The sequence below is a fragment of the Sciurus carolinensis genome, chromosome 5, assembly GCF_902686445.1.
Source record: "Sciurus carolinensis chromosome 5, mSciCar1.2, whole genome shotgun sequence".
NCBI classification, from domain to species: domain Eukaryota; kingdom Metazoa; phylum Chordata; class Mammalia; order Rodentia; family Sciuridae; genus Sciurus; species Sciurus carolinensis.
Window position 1 is genome coordinate 27062673 of NC_062217.1, and position 16454 is coordinate 27079126.

The 16454-nt window shown below is 37.0% G+C and overlaps 1 protein-coding gene across 3 annotated transcripts in view; it reads left to right on the forward strand.

Moving 5' to 3' along the window:
- The first annotated feature begins 401 nt into the window (after positions 1-401).
- Positions 402-16454, forward strand: part of Uspl1 (ubiquitin specific peptidase like 1) — a 38234-nt gene continuing 22181 nt past the window's right edge. The window contains exons 1-4 of one of the 3 annotated variants that reach the window (XM_047553579.1): positions 402-589; positions 3826-3991; positions 4468-4596; positions 12442-13075. In XM_047553579.1, coding sequence (XP_047409535.1) covers positions 3893-3991; positions 4468-4596; positions 12442-13075 — 862 coding nt within the window. In that variant the 5' untranslated portion in view covers positions 402-589; positions 3826-3892. Of the gene's footprint in view, positions 590-3825; positions 3992-4467; positions 4597-12441; positions 13076-15275; positions 15295-16454 lie in introns of those variants that run through there. The other 2 variants (XM_047553580.1, XM_047553581.1) reach the window with 2 other exon arrangements.

A 16454-nucleotide genomic window follows, 5' to 3' on the forward strand; every position in this document is an offset into this window, starting at 1 on the left:
CTCTGCTGCGCCACCCCCTCGGGTCACTCGGGTGCCCCCGAGGCGGCCGCCCCCGGCTCGCGCGGCCCAGGCAGGGCGCAAAGAATCGCTCGCCGATCTCTTTCCTCAGCAGCGTAATCCCTCCGCAGCGGGGCCGCGCACTAGTTTTAATCACGCCCCACCCCCTGGCCGTCGGCGTCACCTCCGCCACTCGAGTGCTTTCCAGCAGCTTCCAGAAACATCGCCTCCCCGAACCCAGCCACTCACACTCGGCGGGCTTGGAAGCCACCCGCCCCGCCCCGCCCCTACCCGTCAGATTTAGCCGCACTAAAACTGCGGCTGCGGTTGCAGGGCGGACAGCCACGCCTCTGCGGAGCCCTTCCGGAAGCGCTCTCATCCTCGCCTTCCGCGCTACGCCTATGTCCTTTCAAGCCCCGCGCGCAGCAGGAAGGGGGACTTTTTTTGCAGCGGACCTAAACCGGAAGTTGCTTTCCTCGCGGAGATGCCGGTGGGGGAGGAGTAGTCCGAAGGGAACGTGGGTTGAACGTAACTACTAGGTGGTGTGGAGTTCGGACCGATCCGGTACGAAGAAGCGGAGTGCCAAGGGCAGGTAAGGGAGAAGAGGGAGTAGTTTCCGCCGGCTTTCGAAATAAGGAAAAAGGAACACCTGGGATGAGCTGTGGGGAAGTGGGCACCCTGAAAGGATGGGCAGGGACACGGTTCAGGTGGGAAAGGTTGATGGTTAAGGTATAGAGTTGGAGTTAGAGGTCCATTTGGTCGCAGAGAGGTAAACGCTGAAGAGAAACCAGAGTCTGTTTCCGTCTCCCGGGAGCTTTGGAGATGGGCAGGGTTAACGGAACGCGGCGTCTCTTGTGTTTCCAGGTTTGGGTTTTGAAACTCACCTTTCTCGGTCCCGTCCGTCTCTGATTCAGGACAGCTGGGGTTTGGTACCAGGCAGGGGTAACCGTTAAAAGTTAGTCTCCTATTTGTCTTATTTTTTTTTTCAGGGAATATTATTGCAAAAGAATTTAGAGTGATGATGTTTGAAGGAACAAGCAAATGTACAATTTATTATTCAAACTATATTTTGACAGTCATAGATTTAGCTGCAGTTACAAAAACTAGCAACTTATTGTTCTGAATGTAGCTTGTTTGGTTTTTGGTTGGTTCCATTAATGCTTTTTTAAAGAACAACTTAAAAAAAAAAAGTTGATCCCGTTCCTCCGCTTTAAGTCTGTGGTGGCCTTGACTTTGACAGTTCACGTGCTGAGCCCACTTAGTCCCCCGTGAGCAAGTTCAAATGGGTGCAAGCCCCTTTGAGCGGCAGTTTCTCTGGCATTTCGCATATATCGCTGTGAGTTAAGTTTAATTATTCGGGTACTTTTTTCCATTCCCAGGGTCAACTTCACTAACACATTTATTGCGCTGTAACTGGGTACATACTGAGGACTTCTGGAGTATCTGTGGCTTACAGAAGTTTTGAAAAGGGGGTGTATGAAGAAAGGGGCCAAGGACACGGGAAAGCTAGGCTGGCCTCACCATGCAATGAGGTCATAGTACTTAGTATCTTTAGGTCATACTGAGGTGTTCTGATGGACTTTCCTGTTATCTGGCTGGAGTAAGTAGGCGATTTTTAGGCTGAGCAGCGACAGACTCGGACTTTTTATAGGAGCATCATTTTGACAGTGATGTGTGGAATAAGATTGGAATAGAGAGGTAAGGAATTGAAACATTTCCAAAGAACTGTCCACAGACTTTGGTGACTTATACTACATGAAGAAAAGAGAAATGAAAGTAGAGAACGACTCAGACTTTCTCGTCTATGTTTAGAAGGCTGGAGATGGCAAAATTTAGGTGAGATGGGGGGAGGAGCAGGTTATTTTTGAACTGGAAGACAGTGAAGGGACAAATTAAGTTGTAATGAACCACCCCAGGATTGTATATAAGAGTAAATTGTATTTGAAAGAAGACTTGAAGAGCCCATCCCTGGTATTATTTTTAATGAATTTCTTTGGGGGGCAGAATTTTGAATATTCACTATTTCTTTCCCCAGCCTACCAACTATTCCCATTGAAATATTGGCTGATAGTAACAGGAGAGCAGATTTGAAGGCTCCTTGTGTTTTACTTCTATAATTGAGAGAGAACAATCTGAAATGCTTTCCTAGATCCCTCAGGCAGGTGGAGATTTTCATCAAAAAAAAAACAAAAAAAACAAAAAAAACCTTAGCCTATGAGTTTCTCTTGAGAATGCTGCAGAATGATACAGAGTACTCTGCACAGTTTGTGCACAGTGAAGTGTAGTGAGCTAGGAATGTGGCTCAGTGGTAAAGGATTTGCCTGTCATGTGTGAAGCCCTGGGTTCGATTTCTAGCACCACAAAAATAAATTATAATTAAGACCAAATAGTAGTTGTAGTTTATTATGTGTCAGGTGTTATGCATTATTTCATTTAATCTTTAGAAATAACCAGTTTAACAAATTTCTAGCACAGATCTGCAGGTGCAAAGCGGGTGCTGTTAGCCACACTAACCATAACAAGTTTGACTCTTTCCTTTATCCTGTGATTCCTTTTTCTAAGTAGATTATAAGTAGAACCAGCCAGAGACCAAAAAAACTGGTGTTATCCATAAGGAACCTGAAATTAACAAAGCATCCAACTTGTATAACCTTTGTGGTGGTCCTTCTCAATGGGGGCAGTATTGCCTCTCCATGGACATTTTGACAGCATTTGGAGGAAGACAGTTTTGGTTGTCCTGGGGGTAGAGGTCAGTGATGCTGCTAAATATGCTACAATATACAGGACAGCACCTACAATAAAGAATTGTCTGGTCCAAAAAGTGCGGTGCTGTAGTTGAGAAACCCTGTCTTGGAGTTTAGAAATAGGAAATTGAGATTCACTGACACTTAATTTTTTTTTAATTTTTAAAATTATTCCTTGACTTGAAAGTGTATGAAGTTTATACAGCTAGAACAGAATAGCATAGCCAGTTTTCAAAGTCAGTCTGTGAGCCACTGGTTCCCAGAGGATAGTTGTTGTAGATTCGTAGTTTCCTAGGCTTTAGAAAGACTTATGCTTGAAGTTACCTTCAATGTTGTGGCCAAGTGGTAACTTACCTTACTTAAAAGTCTCTTATATATGGTTTTGCTGTATTTTAAGTCTGGTTTTTAAACTACTTTTTAATAACTTTTTCCTTCTATTGAGCTGTGTATCATAATTTTTTACTGAATGTAGTTCTACTTCATGGGACTGCATTCAACAAACTTGTGTAACTTGTCCTATGACTGTTTATATTTTAGTTCTGATACAGATTGTTTACAAATAACATGAATTTTGTATTTTGTTGGTAACTTTTAAAAGGTCACACTCTCAACTGGTAAAGTATTAGGGGTTGAAAACAGTAGGAATGTATGAAATATGTGGTTCGTTGGTTCTTTTATCCCTGTCAAGTAATAACACAATGAATCTGGGAGGTTTTAGAGACTCTCATTGTAATGCTGGCTTATTTGTTTGAACATGTGCATAGACTCTTAAAACTTAAACTTTTCAAATACTAATGAATATAGTGTGCTTTAAATAGTAGCTGCCTCTACAAGTTTTGTTTAATTTGCTTACAAGTAAGTCTGCTATGAAAATGCCTCCCCTTGCCATTCTCTGCCTTCTCCTCACACATTTGCTTAATATATAAATTAATTTAGACATTTTCAACTGTGGGATCACAATTTTAGAATATGTTTATCCTAGGATATAGAGCTCTCAAGATATGCTTAAAATTTGTATCTTTTATAAAATATCAACTCTTTTAGAATAAGAATTTTTATTTGTCTATTGACTTTTTTTTTCCAGGGTTCATTGAAAAATCCTTAGTGATATTGACATGTTTCAAGTGACATAAATTAGCCAATGACTCGGAATGATGGATTCTCCGAAGATTGGAAATGGTTTGCCAGTGATTGGACCAGGGGCTGATATAGGGATATCTTCACTCCCCATGGTGGGATATTTGGGAAAAGTTAGTGAACTTATTTTTTGCCTCAGTGCAAAGTTGTTCTTTTTTTTTTTTTCCTTCTATTTTTGAGACTTAAATTCAGTTTTAATTTGACAAATTAACTTCTAAAATGGTGTGTCTTCCACGGAAATCTTAAAGCAATGGCGAAAGATTATTTTAATGTGTTTACCTCTCTGTGTTTTATTGATATATGAAAGAAAGAAAACAGACCTTATGGTTTATTATTCTTTGAAAATACAGAACATATATTTTCCCCGGCAGTTGATCCTACTTTTTTTTCTTGCAAATAAAATGGATGCCGTTTTTAACACTTAAAGTTTAATTCTTGTAACATTCTTCTTTCAATAGTAGCTATATTTAAAACTTTATGCATTTCTTTTATTTGCCATGTTTAATCTTGCCAGGACACTTCTAGTTGAACTTTCTGTAATTTTTATTTTAGAAATATCTGCATTTTAATTACTTTATTTCTCTTTTAGAATTATGATTCAGCTAAAGCTACATCAGATGGGTATTGCCCTGCTTGTAGAGAGAAGGGAAAAGTAAAAGCCTTAAAGACTTACCGAATTAGTTTTCAAGAATCTATCTCTTTGTGTGAGGATCTGCAGGTAAAGTATTAATCTAATATAGTAAATGGGCTTTAGTCTTTTGATTTTTTTTTTTTTGTCATTGTTTATATTATTTCTCAATTTTTTTGTTCATTTTTGGTATTGGGGATCAAACCCAGGCGTGTTTAACCAGTGAGCCACATTCCCAGCTCTTTTCAAAATTTTTTGTTTAATTTTTTTTTTTTTTTTTTGGTTGTGGATGGACACCTGTATTTATTTAATTTATGTGGTGCTGAGGATCAAACCCAGTGTGCCCCACGCATTCGAGGCAAGTGCTCTACTACTGAGTCACAACCCCAGCCCTAATTTTAAGTCGCAGAGGCTGGCTTTGAACTTGGATCCTCCTACCTCATCCTCCCAAGTTGCTAGGATTATAGGCATGCACTATAACACTCAGGTTTGATTTGTGTTTTTAGAATGTAGATTTTTAACACATAGATAATCTTAGTTTCTAAATCTATGTGGTTCTTTGTTATTTTTCTGTTTGGATTCCTTAGTTGTTGCATAGGATTTATTTTTAACTTTAGGGGTGGTTCTTGTTAGGTATTAGCATGTAGTTGTTATTCTCTTATTTCTTTGGTTTATAAACTATTAAACTGGGAAAGTTATTGCCCTCTAATTTACCCGGAAAAGTATTTTGGAAGTCGTTAGTCCCAAAACAGTACGTACGCTCTAAGCTAAATTGTATGTACTTAAAAGTTTTAAAAGGTTCCAAATATGTTTTAATTATAATAATTTGTATCCACCTGTACAACATTTATATAGGAGTTCATTAAATTCTGTACTATTCTGCATTTTATTGTACTTGACACTTTATGAAACTATTTGTACATGTTTTAATTCTCAAAACTTTGCAACATAAGTATTCCCATTTTTTAAAAAACATTCAGGGCTGGGGTGTGCCTCAGTAGTAGGCACACTTGTCTAGCATGAATGAGTCCTTGGATTTCATTCCCAGCACTGTGTTTTAAAAAAAAAAAAAAAAAAAAAACCCAGATTAAGAGAGGGTTTTGGGAACAAAATATCTTTATAGACTGCCAGAGCTGTGATTGGATTGTGGTCTTCTAATTTCAGATCTGTTGGCTTGGGGATGTGGCTCAGCTGTAGAGCACTCACCTGGCGTGTGTGAGGGCCCTGGGCTTAATCCCCAGCACAGCAAACCAAAAAAAAAAAAAAAAAAAAAAAAAAAAATGAGCTAATTTTATATCTGTTTACTCCAGCTAAACTAACAGTTGATCAGAATCATCTGGAATGTTATTAAAATATTTTTGGTTCTCACCTCTAGACACTGTTCATTAAAGTTGGCCCATATTTCTATAGTTTTATAATTTTTGAGAATGAATCTGATGACAAGCCCAGTCTGGGAAATACTAGGCTACATCACACAGTTGGCAATAGATACTTTCGCTTGGTTTAATTTGAAAGAAAACCATCCCAGGCATGTTTACAAATAGAACAAATTTCCTTATGTATTTATTTAGTAAATGAGTGCCACTGAGTTGGCACTATTGGTAATACAATGCTAGGATACAGTAATGAATAAAGCAACAAAAAATTCTTACCCCTGAGGAGATTATGGTCTAGATTAGGAAAGACAATAAACAAGTAAAGTGTCATTTTTTGTGTCAGATGATGAAAGGTGCTATGGAGAAGCATAAAGCATTGACAGCTGGGGTGTTGGGAGGAGTTGTTTACAGTTTTAAATAGAGTGGTGGGGAGAATGCTTCATTGAGAAAGTGGAACTTGGGCAAAGGCCTGAGAGAGGGGTGGCGGGGGAAGAATAGTCAGGAGGCGAAGCAAGCACTGGTGGGTGGGCCCTGAGAGAGGGGAGGTTGCCTGGCATGTTGATGCTGTTGCAGTGAAACCAGCTGAGATGCATTTGAGTGAGAGGCAGAGCGATAGAAGATGGGTCAGAAAAATAATTGTGGGCTGGACCAAGTAGGGTCTTACCATTCATGGTAGACTCTTGACTTTTATTCTTGGAAGTGAGGAACTATAGCCGGGATGTTGGCAGAAAGAGTTACGTATTCTGACTTATGTGTCAAAAGGATCACTGTGACTGATGAGTTTAAAATAGAAGTAATGGGTAAGAACAGAAGCCAGGAGACTAGTTGGTTTTGTCCCCAGTTCTGACATAAAGCTCAAACCCCTGGGAGGTCAGAACGATCAAGGTTGAGCCTTGTAACATCTGTGAGTGAGTGGTTGGAGCTGTGTGTGGAGAGTGTGGGATTAGAGATGAAGATTTGGTAGTCCTGAGCATGTGACTAGCTGAATTATAAAAATAGAAGAGGTACCCTAGGAGTGGATAAAGAGGTCTAAGAACGGAGCCCTGCGCCACTCCAGCATAAACAGGTTGGGAAGATGAAATGGACCACAGCAGAATCTGAGAAGTGGACAGTTTGTAGTGGTGAAACCAGGTAGAAGAGTGCAGTGTCCAGGAAGTCAAGTAAAAAATGGAGAGGGCGGGAATATGTTACTTATTGTCAGAGTTCAGGGAAGATGAGGACCAGATTCATCTTTGATTAGAGTGACCTGGGGTCCTTGGACACTCAGGAAGAATAGGTTGGGTAAAGCAGTGGTGATAAAATCCTGATTGGAGCAGATGGAATGAGAAGAAATGAGAAGTATAGATGTGAGAGAATTTTTTAAATTTTTAGGTTGGGAACTATGCCAGCATGCTGGTTGTATGAATAGGGGACAGCTTGGGAAAGTGACTAGAGGCATATCCCTAGAGCAGGAGGTGAACTTTATTGCCCACAACTCATTCATAATAATAGACTATATTCAGAGTATTTGCTAATTAACTTGAAGTTGTAGAATTATGAACATTGGAAAGAGAAAATCTTACTGATTTTAGAACAAAGTGCTTTTCTCCTCTCTGGAACAATACATAAGTGATATTCAGTAGAGCTCTTTAACTAAGGAAAATAAGACTAGAGCAGTCCCTGTCTTGGTTTTAGCTATTAAGATTAGATATACTGTTTACATTTTTAGTGTTTGAAGCATTCTTTTTTAGGTGACAAGGAGAAAATATATAGTGAAGAATTTTAAGTATATACAGTGCAGATGTTTAAAAAAGAACTGGAGTTAAGTCAGGCATGTTGGTGCATACCTATAACCTCGCAACTTGGGAGGTGAGGCAGGAGGATCATAGATTAAAGGACAGCCTCTGCAACTTAGTAAGAACCTGACTCAAAATAAAAAGCGCTGCTGGTGTAGCTCAGTGATAGAGCACCCCTGGGTTCAACTCTTAGTAATGTGCACACGCGTGCGTGCACACACACACAACTGGAGTAATTTATTGATCTAAAAACTTGTTTTCTAATCAACAGTATGAGCCTAGTGTGCTTTGTGAATAGATTGGTTTACAGCAGGAGTCAGCAAACTCTTTTTGTATGATACAAAACTAGAGTGAGTTTTATGTTTTAAATGGTTGAGAAAAATAAAAATCAACATGTGAAAATCATGAAATTCAAATAGTTTTATTGGAACATAGCTATGCTCAGTCATTTTTGTAACATCTATGGCTGCTTTTGCACTGTGATAGGAGAATTGAATATTTGTGACAGACACTATGGCTCACAAAGCCTAAAATGTTTATTTTCTGGCCTTTTATAGATAAAGTTTGCTGATCCATGGTCCATAAAGCCCCAAAATTGAATTTTTAATTTCTAAAGAGTTCTATTATAAAACTTGGAGTTCTTTGAACATATTTCTTTCATTTGCTCTAAATTGAAAAGAACCATGTGGGAACCCTTTTTAATTGCTTACTTATATTAAAATGTTCATTGATTTGAAAAAATATTAATATTTAGAACTCTGATTCAGAATTAATAACAAATTGGAGCTTTTGAAGTGTTTTTAAACATTTTAACTTTTCCTTTTTTTTTGAGTAGTACCATTATTTTGGAGGATTTCATTATTCAGTTTTGTTTTTTTGTTTTTGTTTTTTTGTTTTTTTAAGATTTATAATGAAAGGGATTTTACTTACTTGAATTTGTAATTTTCCTGCCTCAGCCTCCCAAGTAGCTGGGATTACAGATGTGTGCCACTCTGCTCAGCTATAAAGAGACTTTTAAATAGTGTTAAGTCATAAAAGAAAATACTTTCTTCATTTTTGAAGTGGGCACAAGTAGCTGGGCAATGGTGGCATATGCCTGATACCCTAGCCACTTGGGAGTCCAAGACAGGAGTATGGTAAGTTTGAGGCCAGCCTAAGTAATTTATCAAGGCCTTAAGCAACTTAGATCCTGTCTCAAAACAAAAAGGGCAGGCACAATGGTACACACACCTGTAATCTCAGCAACTAGGGAGGCTAAGGCAGGAGGATTACAAGTTGGAGGCCAGCCAACCTCAGCAAGTAAGTGAGGCCCTAAGCACCCTAGGGAGACCCTGTCCTATCTCAAAAAATAAAAAGGACTGGAAAGTAGCTCAGTGATTAAATGCCCCTAGTACCAAAAAAATTAAAAATTAAAAAATTTTTTTAAAAAAGTAGAAAAGACAGGGACTGGAGATGTAGCTTAGTGGTAAAGTACCCCTGGGTTCAATTCCAGTACCACAAAAAAAAAAAAGAGGAAAGGCTTAAATTATTTTTATAGTTTCTTTGGCTAAACCTTAATTAATTTCCAGATAAAATGATAGCTGGTGATATAACTCAGAATAAAGCACTTGTCTAGCATGATTGATCCCCAGCACTGCAAACAAAAGAACAACAAAAACCCAACAACTACAAAACAAACATGGTATGTTTTTCCTTATTCCTGTCTTTCAGGAATAAAAACAGGAAGTTACTTATTTAAGCTGCTCCCAAAAAATCACTGAGCATTAGGTTTTTTTCAGCATTGATTTTTGAGTGATGTTAAATGGTCGCATTGGGCTAAAAAAGTGTATCATTTTTTACTTTTTTTAAAAAGATAAATTAAAAGCTTTATTCTAGTTATTACATGTTTAAATAAAGTACAGACTAAAGTCAGATGTAAAGAGATAATATAAAAATATTAGTTTATAAGAGGGAAAACTTGGAATAAGGATAAATTATAATTTTGATTGCCCTAATGATGGGAGCAGAGGTTATAGCAAGAAAAGTTAGTGAGAACGTTTGTAAAGCAAATGGGGAAACTATTCAGGCCACTAAGTTTTGTGGCCCCAGGATCCCTCATAGTTCACTGTTGTTTTTAATTAAGTAAGGGTACAGGCGGCACATATATACACCAAGATCTTGACTGCTTGAGATTGGTGAAAGACTTTTGTTATGGTATTTTGGTGGGTATTTTTTAAAAAATTGTTGGCTTCTATTAATTTTTAAAAATTATAACAAAGTTACAGAATTTATCATCTTAACCATTTTTAAGGATCGTTCTGGATACATGTACTCACATTGTCAGGCAGTATATCTGTAGAACTTTCTTCAGCTTTGCACAGCTGAGCCACTGTACACATATACCCTAGTCACCCCTTTCCCAAGCCTCTGACAGCCACAGATCTATTTCTATAAATCTTAGTACTCTTAAGTACCTCATATGAATGTAATCATTACAGTACATGTCTTTTTTGTGGCTGATTGATTTCATAATATAATGTCATTAAAGTTCATCTGTGTTGTAGCTTGTGACAAAGTTTCCTTCCTTTTTAAAGTTGAATAATAATCTGTTGAGTGAATAATACCACATTTTCTTCATCAGTTCATTTGTCATCACACATTTGGGTGGTTTTTCTACCTTTGGATATTGTGAGTAAGGACTACAGTGAACATGAGTGTGCAAACATCTCTTTGAGATCCTGCTTTCAATTTTTTTTGAATGCAATCTTTTATGACTCTGAAAATGCAATTATTACCCTTACTTTTATTTTTAGTTTGTGTGTGTGTGGTACTGGGGATTGCACCCAGGAGTGCTCTCTCTACCACTGAACTGTATCTCCAACCCTTTTTATTTTTTATTTTAAGACAGGGTTTCACTAAGTTGCCCAGGCTGTCCTCAAACTTGTGGTCCTCCTATCAGTGTTCCAAGTAGCTGGGATTGCAGATGTGTGCCACCACATCAAGCATAGCTATTGATTTTAAAGTGCTTTTGGTTTCCTGGCATAGGGTAGGATTTAAGAAATCTCAAGATATTAAAATTGATAGTCAAGTTTGTGTTGATTCTGACTCTGTAGCTAGTTGGTAGCAGAATCCAGAATTTGTCCCATGTATACTAAAGACTTTCATAAGTGTTTCCTTTGTTCCCACCTCCAAGTATTGTGAATCAAATTCAGGGCCTCCACTTGCTAGGCAAATGCTTCCCCACTGAGCTACATCCCCAAGCCACTTATTGTTTGAGACTATCTTGTTAATTCACCTCAGTTGGTCTTGAACTTTGTGATCCTCTTACCTGGCCTCCAGAGTAGCTGGAATTGCAGGCCTGTGCAAATGTAGTATTTTGAGTATAGTATTCACTTATATAGAAGAAACTAGATGAGGGTATTCAGTACATTTCTCTTACCTGTTGCTGTGAAATGAATTACCTCAAAACTTAGTGGCTTAAATAATTGAAAGGCTTTATTTTCATGATCCTGTGGGTTCACTAGGCAGTTCTCTTTATTTTGCATACGATATTTGTGATAACTGAATTGCCTACATGTCTGACTGTGAGTGCTGTTTGGGGGCTGAACTCAGGCAGTCAGCTGAGAATCTCAGTCGTTTTCTTGAGACTACTTGAGCTCCTTACTGCTTGATAGCTGGACCTAGAAGAATGATCACAAGAATGAACCCATGCTTATTGGACCTTCGTGTGTGTATTGTACCCAAATATCCCATCAAAGCTAGTAAATGCCTGAGTCCAGTCTGTATAGAGGACTTAACAGTCTGTATGAGGATATCATTTACCAGGAGGTGTGGTTCTTCATTTCCCTGGAGACCACTAAAGTAGCAGTCTACCAAACTTGAATAGAAAAAGGTATATTTGATTTATTTATTCATTTAATTTTTAAATTTACTTCTCCTCAGTGCTTGGGATTGAACCCAGAGCCTTGTGTATGCTAGGCAAGTGCTTTATCACTGAACTACATCTCTATCCCAAAAGACATACTTTAAATGAGGGCATTTAGTGTATACATTCTTGAATTTATCTTGTAGAATGTTTTGAAAATTGGGGAAAATTCACCGATTAATGATTTGTTTACATTTTTGGTATTTGGTTGGTGAAATTGTGTTAATGCACAGTTAGATTTGATGACTCATTAAAATTGAGCCATTTTCACTCTGAACCCAATAGATATAAACTAAAATAGCAGTGTTTTTAGATTTATACTCAGTGTTAAAATATAGGAAACAAATTAATCCATGATTTTTTTTTAATTTTAAAGTACTTTTCCAACCTGGGTGTGGTCTGTGGACCATGTCTTAAAATAAAAAGGGCTGGGGGATGTGACTCAGTGAAAGAGTACTCCTGGTTTCAGTTCCAGTACCACTGAAAAAGAAGAGAAACATATTTTCCAATTTCTAAATGTTATACTGTTTGTTCCAAAAGAGTAGGGCTCCTTAGTCTTTACATTGTTGAAATTTTTTTATGTACTTGAATTTAGGTGTTTTTATTAACACAAAAATATGTATGTTTTCTTTGTTATTTTACCTAGTTATAACTTAAGACTAAACCCTGGATTTAATTAACTAGGAAAATTTTTTCCTTGTGGGGGTCCACATTTGATTAGATAGTGTTTTTCACTAGTCCTTTCAAAATAGGTTGATAAATATACTCTCATGTCAAATTAATGCTGAGATTTTGTTTTTCATGGTGTAGAAACTAGAAACTTTAAAACTTGTACTTATTTGAATTTTTTTAGTTTTATGATTTTATTTTTCTCTTCTAGTGCATCTATCCTTTGGGCTCTAAATCACTTAATAATTTAATTTCTCCTGATTTGGAAGATTGTCACATTCCAAATAAGCCTCAAAAAAGAAAGATCTTGGAAACAAGCTGTCATGATTCGTCTTTTTTAGCAAATTCCAAAAAGACTAGAAATCATCTTGTTACTGGTGGAGAGCAAGTTTTGGACAGCAAACATAACAGAGACGTATATGATGAAATCTTGTCAAACTTACCCAATAGTCAACAGAATTCAGTTAGGACTGCTGATTCCTTGGAGCAGAATGAGACTTTGGAAGCCGATAATGTTGATATGGCTACTGAAGAAGATCCTGCTACTATTGATATCTCTGAAACTGGGGGAATTTCCCCTCAGAATGAAGGACATACATCTAAACTGGAAATGCCATTGCAGATCAGATGTTCATCATTTCTCCAGACTCTGTGTGTCCAGTGGAAAAATACTAATGCCCTCTGTTGGTTAGACTGTCTCTTGTCAGCTTTGGTGCACTTGGAAGAGTTAAAGAACACTGTGACTAAATTGTGTTCTGAGAAAGAATCTGTGTTTTGGCGGTTGTTTGAAAAATACAATCAAGCAAGTAAGCTTCTGTATACCAGTCAGTTGGATGGAGTTAAAGGTTGGTAGTAGTCTATTATTTCTCTTTACGTTTTAAAGATGTTGTTATTGAGTCTCAAAGCATGTGGAAAAGATGCCATCATTAGGGTTTTGTTCTGTAGAAAGACCTCGGGGCAGGAAACCCAAGGATAGTGTCATGAAGCTTGAGATGATACCAGCCCCAACATCATGACTGCCAAGGTAGTCTTTTTCAAAAACTAATTGTGAAGGAGAAAGAAGCAGTGGTTGTCAGTGCAATAGTAGTCATCACAGAGTCCATCAAAGTAAAATCCTAAGTTTTTAAACTACTGAAAGGTAGAATAAAGAAGTAAGTAAAAATCATCTGTAATCCCACAGCTTTCCAAAATCTTTCTGTACAGGGAGGGATTTTTTTTTTGTTTTCTGTAAATTAATAGGATATTCAGAAACCTACTTTTCAGCCCAAGAAGAATTAAAACATTCTTTTATACTTAATTTACCTATGTGTTTCCTCCCATCCCACCCTCCTTTTCCTCCCTGAATTGTGTTTTGTCTCTACTACTTTTTTTTTTAATTTTTAAAATTTGTTCTAATTAGTTATATATGGCAGTAGAATGCATTTGTGCATTTTCATAAATCATTCATAAATGGAGTATAATTTCTCATTTCTCTTATCGTACATATTGTAGGATCACATTGGTCGCTACTAGTTAATTTTTCTTAACATGTATACACACACACACACCTCTAAACAATGTATTGCCACACTTAGTTTATTTTGAACTTCTAAAAACAGATGTTGTATGGCATGTCCTCTGTGACCTTTTTTAAGAATTTGTGAAACTGCCTATAGTTTTGGTTCATTGATTTTCATTGCTGTAGAGTATTTTCATTTTGGAACTATATCATTGTACTCTTTCCTCAGTATTTGTGGAGATTTTATTTCAGAACTTCCTACGGAACACAAAATCCAAGGATGCTAACTCCCTTACATAAAATGGTATAGTTTTTGCATAGAACCCCAGCATATCCTCCCATATACTTGAAATCATGTTTAGATTACTTACCATGCCTAATATAACAAATGTGATGCAAACAGTGGTTGTACTACATTTTTTAGGGAATAATGTCAAGGGAAAAAAGTCTGTATATGTCAGTACAGATGCAACCCCCCCCCCCCCCGCCAAAAAAAAAAAAAAAAATAACAAAAAACTTTCTGTCCATGTTTTCAGTTTCCAGCAGGTACTGAGGGCCAAATGTGAATTTACTCACTTGTCAGTGGACTGTGGGCTCTTGTTTTGTCATTATAAATACTATTATTGTGACCATTTTTTGGTAATTTTCCAGGAGTATACATAGTATATGAGTAGGAGAGTTTCCCTTGGATATGCCGTAAGAATGGAATTGCCAAATCACAGGCTCTGAGTTCAGACAAATAATGTCAGTTGTTTTCCAAAGTAGTTACACTGGTCAGTGACTCCCAATAGTAATTTATAAAAGGTCTTCTCTTGGTGGTTTTCACCCTGAGATTTTGCTAGTTGAGTGACATGAAGTGGTCGTTGTCTTGATTTGCCTTCCTTAAAGAGCTTGATCTGCTAACCTTTCCTGTGTGTTTTGACCATATATGTTCACTGTTCTGTGAAATGCCTAATTGTGTCTTATCCCTATTTGCTCTGTTGATTGTTGTGATCTTACTGATTTGTATGAGTTCTTTTTAATATCCTTATTGCTATTTTTATGTTAGATATGTGTTGCTGAATCTTCTCAGTTTGCAGCTTGTTTTTCGACTTTTTAAAAGATGTCTTGATATACAGGAAAGTGTTTAGCTTTCCTTTTGGAGTTAGTATTTTGGCAGAGAAGTCCTTTCTTGAGGACAGGAAGTTGGCCATTTATCATGTTGTCACTGAAAAAAATCATAAAGTTTTGGTTTTGATAGTGAAACTATTAATTCAGCAGGAGTTAATGTTTATGTATGGTATAAAGATCCATTTTTCCTTCATTTGCATAGCCAGTTTTTCTAGCTTTACTTCTTTTGTTAGTTGATCTGCCATACCACCTTTGTCATATGTATGTTATCTCCCAGTTTTGTTGTGTGTTCCTATACCTACACTGTTGTATGACTTTTTAAGTCTTGCTCTCTGGAAGGGCAAGATCTTCACTTTTATTTTGAAGTGTCTAGGTATATTTTTTTCCTGCTCTTATTTGTGCATATATTTTCTTTGACAGATTTGACATCATACCATGCTTCCTTCACTTGACATTGTAGGTATTTTCATTTTCATTAATATACTAAAAAAAAAATGTAACTTCAATTGTGCAGTCCTTTGAATGGATCCTGTACATTACTTTCCTCCTGTGTGCCATTTAGGCTGTTTATAATTTTTTGCTATTAGAGATTCACATTATGACAAATATTTATATATTATTTCGAATGCATTGCTGATTAATGTCAAGAGGGATGTTAAAATATGAATATTAAGGTTCTTATTCCAGAAGAGTTATACTAACGTAGTTCTATATTCATTTTGTGGAAGAAAATATTGCAGAGTACTCTAACCATCTTTGGTGATTTTGAGCCAGATGGCACATGCCTGTAATTGTAACTGCTCTAGAGCTCAGACAGGAGCATCACAAGTTTGAGGCCAGCCTGGGCAATTTACTGAGACCCCATCTCAATATATAAGAAGAGCTGGGGATGTAGTTCAGTGGTAGAGTGTTTGCCTAGTATGTGTGAGACCCTGGGTTCAATCCCAAGTTAAAAAAAAAAAAAAAAAATTATGATAAGTATTTTGCTTCAATTTGAGTTTCTCTGAAAATATTTTTCTTTTCATGCATCATTCATTTGTAATTTTTTTGTAACTTTTAAAATAAGATTTTTCATAAGCCTTTTTTTTTTTTTTTTTTTTTAATTTTTACTCTTAGAACTAGGGATCAATCTAGGACCTCACAGTTGCTAGGCGTGTGTTCTACCACTGAGCTACATCCCAACCCTTCTCAAATTTTATTCGAGATGGGGGCTTGCTGAGTTTCACAGGCTGGACTCCCAACTTGCAATCTTTCTGCCTCATTGTCTTGAGTAACTGGAATTTTCGGTGTGTACCATCCTGCCCAGTTTTCACAAGCATTTTTGCCTTTGATTTTTTTCCTCTGTTTTATATAATTATAGGAGTTCCAGAACTGAGTAGGTGACAGTTGTTCAGTTGATTATTACAGAAAAGCAATAATTGAATACTGGAATTAATTTTGTATTTTTTAGCTTATACAAACTCTCTATAGAATAAATATAGTTTCACAATCAATGTTATTATGTTTGAGCTTCTTTTTTTTTCACATTTTAAATTTTCTTTTTTTTTTTGCTATGATCAAATAACAAAAACTTTGGTTAATGCTTTATAATAAAGACAATCCACATGTTTTCTTTA